The sequence below is a fragment of the Salvelinus fontinalis genome, chromosome 21 (genome assembly GCF_029448725.1).
Source record: "Salvelinus fontinalis isolate EN_2023a chromosome 21, ASM2944872v1, whole genome shotgun sequence".
Lineage (NCBI taxonomy): Eukaryota > Metazoa > Chordata > Actinopteri > Salmoniformes > Salmonidae > Salvelinus > Salvelinus fontinalis.
The window spans coordinates 30,861,638-30,877,943 of NC_074685.1; the positions used below are offsets into that span (position 1 = coordinate 30,861,638).

The window sequence follows — 16,306 nt, forward strand, 5'->3', positions numbered from 1 at the left end:
GGGAGGCAGGAGTGGTAGAGGGGAACTTTCTAGCTCCTTCAGACATCATACTGGTGGGTTGTGGTGGGACGCAAACTAGCCCAGTGGGCATGTGTGACTTGAAACTACAGCTTTATGGCTTCAGTTATGTAGTCCCAGTGCTGATTGTAGATGGGCAGGTTGATGAACTCATTGTTGGCACTAACGTGTTGAAGTCTCTGATTAGACAGTTCAAATCAAATGACAGCTACTGGCAGGTGGTGGGTACGCCAGGTCCCTCTGGACAGTGTGAGGACAGCCAGTTCCTGCGTCTCCTATCAAATCTGGAGAGATGGAGAGGAGACTCCATCCCAGATAAAGTGGGCACCATTAAGTTGAAGAGGGCAGTAACGCTCCAACCCATGAGTGAGCATCTTGTGTGGGGCCGCTTACCCCCAAAGACAAAACTCTCTGTGGGCAGTACTGTTGTTGTCGAACCCAGCACGTCTCGTTGTGTGAATCGACACATACTAGTAGGGAGAGTAGTTACGCCTCTGTGGGGGGATGGATGGCTCCCTGTGAAGATTGTGAATCCAACAACTTCGCCAGTTACCCTGAGACGAAATGCTAAAGTGGCAGATGTGTACCCTTGTATTGCATTGGAGGATTTTGATGATGTCAAGCAGAAAGCTGCTTACCAGAACGTGGCAAAAGCACAATGTGACAGCTCACATGGCAGTCTTACAGCCAAGAGTTCAGTTGATGGCAGTGTAGTTAATGGAAACAGTACACTGAGCAATCTTGGACTTCAAGGCCTGTCGGTTGAGGAGTGTCCAGTCTCACAGTTCTGGAAAGACAAACTTGTCGGTTTAATTGAGAAGTATGACACGGTGTTCTCTAGACATAGCCTGGATTGTGGAGAGGCAAAAGAGTTCTGCCATCGCATACGGCTGACTGATGACCGCCCATTTCGATTACCTTATCGTAGGCTTTCTCCAGCTGATTACCAAAAACTCAGGGAAACACTGGATGATATGGAGGAAAAGGAAATCGTCAGAAAATCCAGCAGCGAGTATGCCTCACCATTGGTGCTGGTATGGAAAAAGAATGGGGACTTGCGTCTATGTACTGACTTTAGGTGGTTAAACGCCCGCACAGTGAAGGATGCTCATCCCCTGCCTCATCAGGCTGATGTACTGGCGGCGCTGGGAGGTAATGCCTTCTTCAGCACAATGGACTTGACATCAGGGTACTACAATGTGCCACTGCATGAAGAGGATAAGAAATACACTGCCTTTTCCTCTCCTTTAGGTCTGCACGAGTACAATCGTTTGCCTCAGGGCCTTTGCAACAGCCCGGCTACGTTTATGAGAATGATGCTGACCATCTTTGGGGACCAAAACTTTCTAAGTCTCCTTTGCTATTTGGATGATCTGATGGTTTTTGCTAAGACGGAGGAAGAGAGTCTGCAGAGACTTGAGATGGTTTTCCAGCGGTTGCAGGAGCACAATCTTAAACTGTCTCCGTCTAAGTGCAAGTTTTTGAGGAGGTCTGTTAAGTTTTTGGGCCACATCATTTCTCAGGAGGGCGTAGCCACTGATCCTGCTAAGATTCAAACCATTTTGAATGTGACTGAGAGTGAGATGATGGAAGCTGATGGTGTCACTCCGTCTCCTAGCAAAATCCGTTCTTTCCTTGGTATGGTAGTATACTATCAACACTACATTGAGAATTGTTCCATGGTTGCTAGGCCATTGTTTCAGCTGACTACAGGTCAGAAGAAGCCTAGGAGAGGCAAGGGCAGAAAGAGGCCTGGTCCCTCTCGCAGGCTCACTGCTGCAGACTGGACTGCCGAGTGTCAACTCGCTTTTGAAGCTTTGAAAGCAGCACTAGTTGACCAGGCACTGCTGGCTCATCCAGATTTTTCTCAGCCATTTTTGCTTTCTGTTGATGCATCTACTAGTGGTTTGGGAGCGGTACTATCCCAAGTGCAAGATGGGAAGGCCATAGCCAGGCCAATAGCTTTTGCTAGTAAATCTCTTAATCATGCACAATCCAAGTATCCTGCTCACCGGCTGGAATTTCTAGCCATGAAATGGGCCATTCATGATAAGTTCAGCCATTGGCTGCGAGGGCATAAGTTTACGGTGTGGACCGACAACAATCCACTCAAATATATTCTTACAAAGCCGAGACTTGATGCATGTGAGCAGAGATGGGTTGCAAAGCTGGCACCTTTTGATTTTGATATCCAGTACATACCAGGGCCCAAGAATGTCGTTGCTGATGCTTTGAGCAGAGAGCCATTTGTCCGCCCCAAAGTTCTGCACCGACTGACAAGAATTCCATATGATGTCCTGCTGGAGGAAGCCAGAGGTCTTCGACTGGATGATGTACAAGACATGTTCCGTCTCTCCTGTGAGCAGCCCGAGGCTGGCTGTGGAACGTCTATGGCTCCTGGGAGTGAGTTGAGTAGAGCTGGAGACGATGTCAGTGGGTTGGTTTCCTGTGAGGAGGTGTCTGCTGTCCTTCAAACACATCGCCGATGGGATGATGGTGCCACAGTGAGGTCCGTTTCACATGTGCAGCACCTTGAGAAGTTGATGTCCATGGGTCAGAGCCCTTTACCTGTCCTTACACACAAGGAGCTGTATGATAACCAGTCACTGGATCCTATCATCAGCAGAGTAATGTTCTTTGTAGATAGAGGCCGGCGCCCATCTAGGAGAGAGCGAGTCTTTGAAGCTAAAGAAACAGTTTATACTCTAAGACAGTGGGGGGAAACTCACCACGCGGTTAGGGATTCTGTATCGTGTCTCAAAACACCCAGTGAGTAAGAAGAAAATATTCCAGTATGTCGTACCTGTGTCTTTGAGAGGCCTTGTGTTGAAGGGAGTTCATGATGATGCTGGTCATCAGGGTCAGCAGCGCACATTGTGGCTCACGAGACAGCGGTTTTACTGGGAATCTATGGAGAAGGATGTCAAGGAATATGTGGCCCACTGTAAGAGATGTGTGTTGAGTAAAGCACCTGAGCCTGAAGCAAGAGCCCCACTTGTCTCCATTGTGACAACGGCACCTTTAGAACTTGTGTGTATTGATTTCTGGACTGCCGAAGATTCAAACAACAAGTCTATTGATGTGTTAGTAGTGACTGATCACTTTACTAAGCTGGCCTGTGCGTATCCATGTCCAAACCAGTCTGCTAAGACTGTTGCTCGTGTTCTCTGGAATAATTTCTTCTGCATTTATGGGTTCGCTGATTGCATCCATTCTGACAGGGGTGCAAACTTCGAGAGTTTACTTATTGCAGAATTACTTCAGTTATCTGGTGTTGAAAAGTCCCACACCACACCTTATCATCCCATGGGTAACGGTCAAGCAGAACGTCTGAATCGTACACTGGGTGGGATGATTAGAGCTCTGCCAGCTAGGTCTAAGGCTAAATGGCCTCAGATGTTGAACACATTGACATTCTCCTATAACTGCACTGTTCATGAGACTACTGGGTTTCCACCCTTCTTCTTGATGTTCGGACGCACCCCTAGGTTGCCGGTAGATGTTATGTTTGAAAGTGTGCTGTTGGATGGGGACACAGTAGATGTGGATAAGTATGTCCAGTCTCTGGGTGAGGATCTGAGAGAGGCCATGACATTGGCCCAGCAGCATGCCAGTAAGCAACAAAAGAGACAAGCCGAGGTCTACAACAGACGGTCTAAGGGTCACTCGGTGCAGAAGGGAGATAGAGTTCTACTTGCTAACAAGGGGGAGAGGGGCAAGAAGAAACTGGCTGATCGCTGGGAGAGTGTGGTGTACATAGTGGTTGCAAAGAACAGCTCACTGAACACATATCGTATCCAACACCCTACCACTGGACGCATCAAAACTGTGCATAGGAACCTGATTATGCCAGTCAACTTTCTGCCTTTACCTTCGTGGGAGGAACCTGAGGGTCACGGATCTCTATCGAGTGGTGACGTGATCTCTGAGATGTCTGCAATGTCCAGCCAAATGGATGGGAGTGACGCCAGGACTGTCCACTGGGTAGCAGGCCTTCCTGAGTCTTCTGGGAGGATACTCCAAGAGGATGGTGAAGTCCCGGCTGATGGAAGTGAGGTGGAACAACCGTATGAAGTCCCCTTAAGTGAGGTGTGCTCAGCAGAAGTGGACCAGAGAGATATCCCCGAAGCCTACAAGAGTTCTGATTGCGAAACTCCATTCAGTGTGGATGATGTTACCTTGGTTGAAGATGCTTCGTCAGTGTGGTCTGTGACAATCTACCAGGATTCTGATCAGTCGTCTGACACTACTAGTGTTGAGTCGGTAACTGAAAGTGTGCTGGCTCCGGAGATGCGGATCTGTAGTACTCCCCATCCTGAGGTTAGACCTCTGAGCAGGGTTAGTGCTGTCTGTGACATTCCTGCTAGGTTTGTGGGTGAGGGTGTTCGGACTAGACTGGGTAGACTTATTAAGCCAGTGGATAGGTTAATCCAAACTATGTCTACACAGGAAATGAAACAGTTCTTGTTTTCTCAGTGACGGTAGGATATTGCCTACCTTTTTCTTTTGTAGGAATGTAGGGAAATCTAAGCATGTCTTAGAATGATTTGTGGGTTTGTCTAATATATTTGACAATTCATGTAACTTTGTGTGTAGTCCATCGGCATAAAATGTATATGGCATTTTTCGTATACGGTTGAATAAGGGATTAGCTACCCCTTATTTTTCCTAATCCTTCGCGGGATAGCTTTTCAGCTGATCGACCATTTGTGGGTCTAGAATTAAGGGACTACACTGGGTTACTCTGTCGCCCTGTGGGTGTGAATTTTTTTTCTTTCTTTGCTTTGTTACCTTTGAGGTAATGTGTTTTGTTTTGGGTCTATAATCTAGTGTAAAACAGTGGGGGTGAATGTAGCAGTGTGATGTTGTTCCCCTAGATTACGCACCAAATTGCACACAAGGACCAATTCAAATAGGCCAGGTCAAGAGGGGATGTTAATAATCTGATAATAATAATAATAATTCAGTGTATTTTTTTATTTAATTACAGCTGCATAGCTAATGTTTTTATTTGGTGTACAAACACTTTTTCATACCAATATTGTACATACAAGTGATTGTAAAAGTTTTGTATATTTTGGTTTGGCCCATCGCGGGTTATCTGTATCCCCATACCACTTTATCGTTCTCTTTTGCCTGACCCTCGGCTAGCAAGGTGCCGGAGAGCTGTGACTGCACCAAGGGTAACGTGTGTGTTGTCTCTTCGTGTGCAGGGCAAATAAAAAGATTTCAACGAGCAGACCATCAGTTGTGGCAGCGTCTTCATTAAGAATTACACAACGCAGAACGAACCACGCTACACAGGCTTCAAACGTAGAGTCAAGTTTCACAACCTGGTGCAGAACAGGAAGCTAGGCTTAACACGGGAAGCAAACCAACATCAGGAAATGAACACATATTTAAAACCTGTAAGAATGTAGTCGGCAAATACACAGTATAGCATTGGATTGTAATAACACAAATGCATTGTGTGATTGATTGGTACAATGACGGTTGATACTTCCCATGCCTTAGGTGGGATACCTATAAGTCAGTGTGATTCTGTTCCTAGGCCGTCATTGAAAATAAGAATTTGTTCTTAACCGACTCGCCGAGTGAAATAAAGGTCAAATAAGAATACTTCTAGATCACTATTAGGAAGGTTCTTTCTCCAGCCTGAGGAGTGAAATGAGAAGAATTTGGTGCTCTGCTGTATCTCAGCAGGGTTCCCAGTTCTCAGAAGACCCTTTCCTGGTTGAAGCTGTAACTATGTCGCTACCCCCCTCTCTCTGTCTCTCCCCTCACCTTTCCCATTCCTCTACTGAGGAGAGCGGTGCAGGAAAAGGGATGAATATGTCATGTCAACAGTAATCAAATCTCCCTGTAACAAGGCTTACCTCATGTCTGTGTTTTGGGCTGGGAGAATAACGACCCCAGTTCCCAAAGCTCAACCAGGGGTCACATTGCTCTGTTTAGCGAAAGTAGGGACTTCTTAATTTGCAAGAATATTTAGGATCTCGTAAATGAGATCATTTGACCCAAAAATATGAACTTAGTGCTTGGTTTTCACATTCATTACAGCTTGAAAAGCGAATGTACTTTTTGTGGTATGCAAAATGAATTATTTGTAGTTTAAAAAGAGTGCTGGGCTTCCAGATGTTGTCCTGGTCAGTCCTCTCTCTGTGTTGAGATTTGTCCCCTGTTGTTCATTTAACATTCTAAACTTTTGAACATGAAAAAACAAACATATGCAAGTGAAGCTTTTAGCAATCACTCTTCAAAAACCATTTGCCCCAGAGAATATGAGATAATTGAGAGATAAAAGAAAATAAGTAGTTGAGGCCAAATGGTAGAGAGGCACTGGAATAGCCGGAGAGAGACGTTGAGTGCTAAAACGCAGTGAGTGGATGATGTGTGTGTTATCTGAAGCTGAATGTATACAGCAGTGTTATATTTCTTTCCCAGCTTAATAACTTCCCTCCACTTACTATGGTGCTTATGACCCTGTTCCCTCTCTCGTCAATACAGCACCACCTGTTTCATTCCTCTGTCTCCTTTTCTGGCAATATTGCTCTTTCGTTCTCTAGCTCTCTTATCTTTTCCCCTCTACTTTATCCCACCATCCCTCCACTTCAAATTCCTTCTCTCGCTCTCTGACTGAAATTCCTTTGTTGCTATATTTAATTTACCATTGTATTTGGTTATCGTTTAGAGTTGAAGGTTTACGTACATAAATCCAGGTTGTGTATGTTTGAGCGCTGGGAAGCCCTTTACGTCAGTGCTGAAAGCTGTCTGGTTGTGATTTATGTGGGTTATCTGGTTGTACTCAGCACAGGTAAAGCCGAGATTCGCTATGATATACATTAATTAAGCAATAAGGCTCGAGGAGGTGTGGTATATGGCCAATATACCACAACTAAGGAGTGCCTGGATACAGCCCTTAGCCGTGGTATATTGACCATATACCACAAACCCCCGAGGTGCCTTAATGCTATTATAAACTGGTCACCAACGTTATTAGAACAGTACCAAGTACTATTTTGTCATACCCATGGTACACGATCTGATAAACCAACATTCAGGGCTCCAACCACCCAGTTTATAATATCATTCTATTCTGGTAATCTACCGGGGTTTTTTCAACTCTGTGTGTGCTGGGTTGTGCAAATGTGTTCCTCCTCCGTGTTGTTTCTCGTCGGTCTGAGTGGCTTTGGTTTAGTGCTGTGGAGAATAAGCTAGAACTCTCCTTGCCATTCCATGCTGAAGGCACATTGGGGCAATGCCAATAGTGTAGACCTGTGGACTTTGACTCACAGCGCCTCTGCCGCAACAGGAGCTGATGCAGTGGAGCACACAGGAACCACGTTGGATGGGAGGCTATTTTGGTGCTGTCTGCTTCAGCGTGGACATGGTTAGGGAGCCGAGATGAATGTTGGTGGATGAACTTGACTTCACATGGCCACTTGTCAGTCTGATTGGCTTTTATCTAAATAATCTGTATCTTTAATGTACTACATGTCAACACCACTTTACCATAGCGCCCCCCCCCCCCCCCCCCCCCCCCCCCCGAGACTCATAGACAGCTTTTCAATAGATGATCTATAAAAGCACTACTCTTTAAAGTGAAATTCTGTTGTATTGGCGTTTTTAACCTGTGAGGGCGTTTTAGCCAGCATTAGCACTGTCAGGCCGTTTGAAAGCCCTCAATAGATTTGACTCTGGGCTCATGTGGCTTCCATGGTGCGAGTGGCACGTGTTGATCACGTCACATGCTGCAATGTCAACCATGTTTTCATTTTCGTATTGATATGTCTGTGCAAATTTATGACGCCCCTGACACATGGTGTTTACAGTGTTATTGACGTCACTATGACTGACCCCAGTCACATGTAAAGTCTTGTAAGCTTTCCAACCTAAATGCCTTAAAAGAGTTAGGACAAAGTGGTTTATCTGCTATGTATTGTGGTGTGGGACATACGGCTTGAGTTATGATTATGTGTTTCGGATTTAAATCGAGAAAAATAAAAGACTAGTAGTCAGGCAGCTCAGCTTGCCAAGGTAAACCCCCAGTCTAAAATCACATACCGTGTCTGTACCGTCTGCAAAGGTCTGAGCGTATCGTACAACATGGTGGTTTTGAGGGTATGGTGTTTTAGGAGCAAATTGAAAACGTATGTTGTCTTGAAGAGATGGAGCATGAATAAGTCTTTATGTTACTGGAGTGGTAAGAGTTCAACATCCGCTGGTGACAGAAAACTTCTAGAAGAACGTTTAGAAGTTCACCAAAAGTGATTGACAGTCTAGGGAACATGCATTTGCTACAGCACTTCCGTCACTGAGACGATGTCCTGGGATGGTTAATCTGAGACGATGTCTATGTGAATGTTGGGTCACCTTTTACTTGTCATACCTTTTGACCCCTATCCTCTTCACCCTCAGGTCCACACCAAGTTCCACTGTCGCCAGGCCCACGCCCCAGGAACAGACACCTCCTGTCTCACCTTCTCCTACGACGGGACAACACTGGCCTCTCGAGGAGGTGGGATCTATCAGCCTGCCTCACTAATTACCTGATTCCTACTTACTACAGTACATCACCAGTATAACATGAACGTCAGCGTTGCCTGACTGTGCGTTCAACAACACTGTACTGTAGCTCTGTACCTGTGTGTGTATACATTGGAGCGAGTCCCTCTGCCCCAGCCCTGACCCCGTGCTTTCAGGGGAGATGTAATGTCTGAACACGCATCCACAAGTCTGTTGCTTCAGCGGGGAAAGAGCTCATCTCTTCCCCAAAGTGCAAATAAAGACAGCCAGTCTGTCACCATCAGGGAAGCTGTGCAGCACACATGCAGATCTTCCATACACAGAAGCAGAGGGGTTTCCTCCGTCTTAGCGTGTGTTCTGTTCTAGCCATACGTCCCTCTGAGTGGGCTGTATGCTTGGCCCGCGATGCCTCAGCCTTAGATCATGCCTGTGTTGACTCTCTCATCAGGGTGCCAGTGTTCCTTAACCATTATAGTTTCCCGGAAGGTCACTGTTGAGTTAAGAACAAGCTGTATTTTACTGTACATGACTGACCAGACTGTGTGATCTATGGTACATCAAAAAAAAATAAAAAATATTTGTCACATACACATGGTTAGCAGATGTTAATGCGAGTGTAGCGAAATGCTTGTGCTTCTAGTTCCGACAATGCAGTAATAACCAACAAGTAATCTAACCTAACAATTCCACAACTACTACCTTATACACACAAGTGTAAAGGGATAAAGAATATGTACATAAAGATATATGAATGAGTGATGGTACAGAACGGCATAGGCAAGATGCAGTAGATGGTATAGTAACACAGGAGAGAGTTGTACATCAGTGCACCGTGAGATAATTACAATACCTCTTGAATAACTTCCATTTTCTCTGCCAGGTGATGACACTCTAAAGACCTGGGACATCCGTAACTTCAAGAAGCCTCTGAATGTGGCTACAGGGCTTTCCGCCTTCTTCTCCATGTGAGTACTCCTGTCATTATTCCCTTGATTAATCATTGGTGATTTGAACAGTCTTTATGGGATTTCCTGTGATGACTTTAATATAACTGGTTGGTACTACCTACATGTGCAGGGTACAGTTCCTGAGAACAAATGAAGGACATGACTTTAAAATAAAAACGTGCTTGTCTAGTATCAGCTGGCTGATGTGTGGCTGTGTCCCGAACAGGACAGACTGCTGTTTCAGCCCTGATGACAAGCTGCTGGTGACGGGGACGTCGGTGAAGAAGGACGAGGGCAACGGGAAGCTGGTGTTCTTTGACAGAGCCTCCTTCCAGAAGGTTTATGAGATAGATGTCACCAACGCGGTGAGAAATTCTTTAACTCTGACTTTAATTCTTTAACATTCTTTAACTCTGACTTCAACAGTAATAATAACTGACCAGAATGACTACATCGTATTCTCAGATTTCATTTAATTGTGTTGGTTCACAGACATTATAATAAAAACATGTACAGTGATAATCAAACAGTAATAATTGGTTGAAGGGGCAACATTCATTTATGTACATTGCAACAGAGGCAGTATTGCAGACTTCCCTAGAAAGTCCCTAAAATGTAATTTCCTCTCAGGATTTGGGGTTTGTCCTTGTGTTCCATCTTAAAACTCTCCTACATCAGTCTAAGCTCTCATTTGGGCAGGAAATAAATCTTGTCTGTTCAGATTAAGGGGTTTAAGATAATTTCCCATTTAACCCAAGATTAATTATCCCCAGCAGGGATTAGAGCTACTTTACAACCACTACTGTGACTGTACAGGCAGGATAGGAGGGTTATCCTGGGGAATACTGCACACTGCTGAACTCTATTAGTGAGTTCTGGTACTGTAGATACTGCTGAACTCTATTAGTAAGTTCTGATACTGTAGAGACTGCTTAACTCTATTACTAAGTTCTGATACTGTAGAGACTCCTGAACTCTATTAGTAAGTTCTGATACTGTAGATACTGCTGAACTCTATTAGTAAGTTCTGATACTGTAGAGACTGCTGAACTCTATTAGTGAGTTCAGGTACTGTAGATACTGCTGAACTCTATTAGTAAGTTCTGATACTGTAGAGACTCCTGAACTCTATTAGTAAGTTCTGATACTGTAGAGACTGCTGAACTCTATTAGTGAGTTCAGGTACTGTAGATACTGCTGAACTCTATTAGTAAGTTCTGATACTGTAGAGACTCCTGAACTCTATTAGTAAGTTCTGATACTGTAGAGACTGCTGAACTCTATTAGTAAGTTCTGATACTGTAGAGACTGCTGAACTCTATTAGTAAGTTCTGATACTGTAGAGACTGCTGAACTCTATTAGTAAGTTCTGATACTGTAGAGACTGCTGAACTCTATTAGTGAGTTCTGGTACTGTAGATACTCTGAACTCTATTAGTAAGTTCTGATACTGTAGAGACTGCTGAACTCTATTAGTAAGTTCTGATACTGTAGAGACTGCTGAACTCTATTAGTAAGTTCTGATACTGTAGAGACTGCTGAACTCTATTAGTAAGTTCTGATACTGTAGAGACTGCTGAACTCTATTAGTAAGTTCTGATACTGTAGAGACTGCTGAACTCTATTAGTAAGTTCTGATACTGTAGAGACTGCTGAACTCTATTAGTAAGTTCTGATACTGTAGATACTGCTGAACTCTATTAGTGAGTTCTGGTACTGTAGAGACTGCTGAACTCTATTAGTGAGTTCAGGTACTGTAGATACTGCTGAACTCTATTAGTGAGTTCTGATACTGTAGAGACTGCTGAACTCTATTAGTAAGTTCTGATACTGTAGAGACTGCTGAACTCTATTAGTGAGTTCAGGTACTGTAGATACTGCTGAACTCTATTAGTAAGTTCTGATACTGTAGAGACTGCTGAACTCTATTAGTGAGTTTAGGTACTGTAGATACTGCTGAACTCTATTAGTAAGTTCTGATACTGTAGAGACTGCTGAACTCTATTAGTAAGTTCTGATACTGTAGAGACTCCTGAACTCTATTAGTAAGTTCTGATACTGTAGATACTGCTGAACTCTATTAGTAAGTTCTGATACTGTAGAGACTGCTGAACTCTATTAGTGAGTTCAGGTACTGTAGATACTGCTGAACTCTATTAGTAAGTTCTGATACTGTAGAGACTCCTGAACTCTATTAGTAAGTTCTGATACTGTAGAGACTGCTGAACTCTATTAGTGAGTTCAGGTACTGTAGATACTGCTGAACTCTATTAGTAAGTTCTGATACTGTAGAGACTCCTGAACTCTATTAGTAAGTTCTGATACTGTAGAGACTGCTGAACTCTATTAGTAAGTTCTGATACTGTAGAGACTGCTGAACTCTATTAGTAAGTTCTGATACTGTAGAGACTGCTGAACTCTATTAGTAAGTTCTGATACTGTAGAGACTGCTGAACTCTATTAGTGAGTTCTGGTACTGTAGATACTCTGAACTCTATTAGTAAGTTCTGATACTGTAGAGACTGCTGAACTCTATTAGTAAGTTCTGATACTGTAGAGACTGCTGAACTCTATTAGTAAGTTCTGATACTGTAGAGACTGCTGAACTCTATTAGTAAGTTCTGATACTGTAGAGACTGCTGAACTCTATTAGTAAGTTCTGATACTGTAGAGACTGCTGAACTCTATTAGTAAGTTCTGATACTGTAGAGACTGCTGAACTCTATTAGTAAGTTCTGATACTGTAGAGACTGCTAAACTCTATTAGTAAGTTCTGATACTGTAGAGACTGCTGAACTCTATTAGTAAGTTCTGATACTGTAGAGACTGCTGAACTCTATTAGTAAGTTCTGATACTGTAGAGACTGCTGAACTCTATTAGTAAGTTCTGATACTGTAGAGACTGCTGAACTCTATTAGTAAGTTCAGGTACTGTAGATACTGCTGAACGCCAAACTTAATCACTCAGGCCTGGTGTCTACTGGTTCTGTTGCCTTGTGTCAGTAGCAGTGAGGGTTTTTTGATGGCCAGGTTCTGTTTTAACAGTCCTGCGGGTTGAAAATGTGTGTTATTATAGAGGCCCACACAGCCCCTCCAATATGTGTTCCTGTTGATTTGAGATGTAGATTTCATTATGAACAATTCATGGAACAAGTGACCTTAAGCTTTGTATCACCTTTGTATCACGTCATTTAATTCAAGCCATGCATGTGTGTCTGAACATCAGAATTAGCCTACCTGTGTCCTTGCTACATTTCAATAGTGTTTGCCTTTTCTCTTCAAGCATCTGACTTGAGTTATGGCTGTGGGTCTAAACATGGCCACCTGTGCATCTCTGAATGAGAACAGAATACTGATGTTTCCCCCAACTCTGTGGTTTGCCAGTAGCACGATCATCTTTCAGTGCAGGGACAACTGGAAAACCCAACTCAACCCATCCAAGCTAGGAGAAAAGAGTCAGGAACACGGTTTGGGACCAAGCCAAGCCAGGAAAGAGAGGCGTAATGTAACCCTACTCTCTGCCAATCATCAATAATGTACTCTACAATCTAGCATGTAAGGAACCTACTGTACATGCTACTTGTTGCCAAGGAAAAGGGCACGTAGGTGTAAAAAGGATCTTCTGGAGATACAGCAGCTCTAGACGCTCTTCTCACCGACACTCCGCTGCAGCGTCTGTCTAGCATTAGCTGATCAGAATAGCTCCCTTCACCAGGGTAGATGGGGATTCAGATCAGAAGGCTGCTGTGAGACAGAGAGATCTGTCTGTGGAGAATTGAAACCACACCGCCAGCCCCAGGTTGAAAGAATGTTCTCTCTGTGTCATGTGGTACAGTATGCGCAGCGCAGCTCTTTTTCCATTCTCCCCTTTTCTACCAATCCCTTTCCATCTCTCCTTGCTCTCTCTCTCTCCCCCCACCCCGGCCCTCTCCAGTGGATTTATCAGAGTGTATGTGTAGTCAAAACAGTGAGGTCTGACAGAGACTAACTCAGTATGCCTCAGGTCCAGGCTTGACAGCCAGGTTCTCCTATCCTCTGGGGGTTTACAGCGGCCGCGTCCTACCTGCCAGCCGGCTGCCGTCTCTTCTCCATGTATGTTTGACAGCCGGCCTGGCACAGCCTACAGAGAGAGAGAGCGAGAGACAACTCTTAAGTGCATGTACCCATGTATATTTAGTACCTTCCCTATTCCAAATCAGATAAGCAGAGCTCTGAGGTGTTAAACGTTTGTCTTTGCAGCAGATGTAGTTATTTCTGGGGCGACGTGCACTCGGGTGACCTGACCAATGAGCTGTTTACTGTGTTTACACCAGCCGTCCCCGCTCTGAGATGGGTTAAGAATTTAAGTGCTGTCTTTATGAAGCGGTGTACCAGGCGGTCGAGTGAAAGGCAGGGCTACCAATCATCTCCGACTAAACAGTCTACATAACCCCTGGACCCGGGGCATAGGCTGTGCTATGGCGTGGAGGAGTTTTTAGCCTGGGTTAGGTAAATACTCCAGCCACTCTAAGCTTATCTCTGTCGATCACAACGGGCATGAAGCAGGTGAGGACTCACAGACTCACTCCAGCTGAGGTACAGTGGGAAATACCTCTGAGAAATGCCTATCAGTGAGAGTACTGGTGGATGTAGCAGTCCCGGGAACCCTACGGTAGATTCCACTGGGGAGAAATGGCAAAGACCCAGTGGGTGTAATGGGTATTTATTTCTGGTGGCTGGGTGTTGTGTGTCGGTGAGGCGTTGTCCCAGCCTCACATTCTCATAGTGTGTCACATCTGTGTGTTGATGTCTGCACTCGCAACACTTCACTTCTCACGCTTGATGGCTCTCGAACAGTAGCCTGCCTCTCCCTCTCCTGCTCTTTGATACAGAGGCTTTCATCTTTAGTGTGAGGAGGGTGGAAAATGGAACAAGGGCCATGGTGGTTCTCCTCTTTGTGGCTCAGTACGTTGCTCCTCCACAAGGGCATATCTGGTGGTCATTCTGATTTCAGTTATGGGGTGCTGAGGCAAACTCGGACACTTTCATTGAGATTTTCCCATTTGATGGCACCAACGCTAGTTTTCTGTCTGCTGTGGGTAAATAGTCAGCTGTGGCATGGGAAAAAGGGGGGTGATAGTTAGGCTTTGTATGAATGTGTCCTTACAACCTTGTGTGGAGTAGGAGTGTAAACAGTGTATTCCCCACACTGTAAACACACGGCTCTGACTATCCACATTGGAACCCTCTACTGCTCAGCGAGGATACTGCATAGCTCTGCTGACTTGGGCTGGGCCATACCTGGCTGGGCTGAGTCAGTTGGGTTGGATCGGACTTGTTCTGCTGGTCTTGGTTCTGCTGATCTTGCCTGTGTTGGGCTGAGCTCTGCTAGGCTCGGTTCTACTTGGTTCTTGCATGCGTTGGGATTCTGCTGGGTCAAGTCTTTGAGCTGTGATTGAGCTCCACTGGAGTGGAACGGAATTCCTCAATGCTATGCATGTGATGTGATTGATGTGCTCCGGTACCATAGCGACCGTGATAGGCTGTTTTACACACTGCCCATTGATTGTCATTGAAGCATCTCTACAAAGGGCGCTTTGGTTCATTACACTATACACACACACACACACACACACACACACACACACACACACACACACACACACACACACACACACACACACACACACACACACACACACACACACACACACACACACACACACACACACACACACACACACACACACACACACACACACACACACACACACACACACACACACACACACACACACACACACACACACACACACACACACACACACACACACACACACACACACACACACACACACACACACACACACACACACACACACACACACACACACACACACACACACACACACACACACACACACACACACACACACACACACACACACACACACACACACACACACACACACACACACACACACACACACACACACACACACACACACACACACACACACACACACACACACACACACACACACACACACACACACACACACACACACACACACACACACACACACACACACACACACACACACACACACACACACACACACACACACACACACACACACACACACACACACACACACACACACACACACACACACACACACACACACACACACACACACACACACACACACACACACACACACACACACACACACACACACACACACACACACACACACACACACACACACACACACACACACACACACACACACACACACACACACACACACACACACACACACACACACACACACACACACACACACACACACACACACACACACACACACACACACACACACACACACACACACACACACACACACACACACACACACACACACACACACACACACACACACACACACACACACACACACACACACACACACACACACACACACACACACACACACACACACACACACACACACACACACACACACACACACACACACACACACACACACACACACACACACACACACACACACACACACACACACACACACACACACACACACACACACACACACACACACACACACACACACACACACACACACACACACACACACACACACACACACACACACACACACACACACACACACACACACACACACACACACACACACACACACACACACACACACACACACACACACACACACACACACACACACACACACACACACACACACACACACACACACACACACACACACTGACACAGTTCTGTCCAGATATGT

At 45.1% G+C, this 16,306-nt stretch overlaps 1 protein-coding gene across 1 annotated transcript in view; it reads left to right on the forward strand.

Moving 5' to 3' along the window:
• The window catches only part of LOC129818643 (WD repeat-containing protein 70), a 93,131-nt gene that overhangs the window by 55,968 nt on the left and 20,857 nt on the right, over positions 1-16,306 (forward strand). Inside the window, exons 11-13 of the mRNA XM_055874745.1 lie at positions 8,437-8,536; positions 9,425-9,509; positions 9,718-9,856. Of these exons, the coding sequence (XP_055730720.1) occupies positions 8,437-8,536; positions 9,425-9,509; positions 9,718-9,856 (324 nt within the window). The remainder of the gene's footprint in view (positions 1-8,436; positions 8,537-9,424; positions 9,510-9,717; positions 9,857-16,306) is intronic.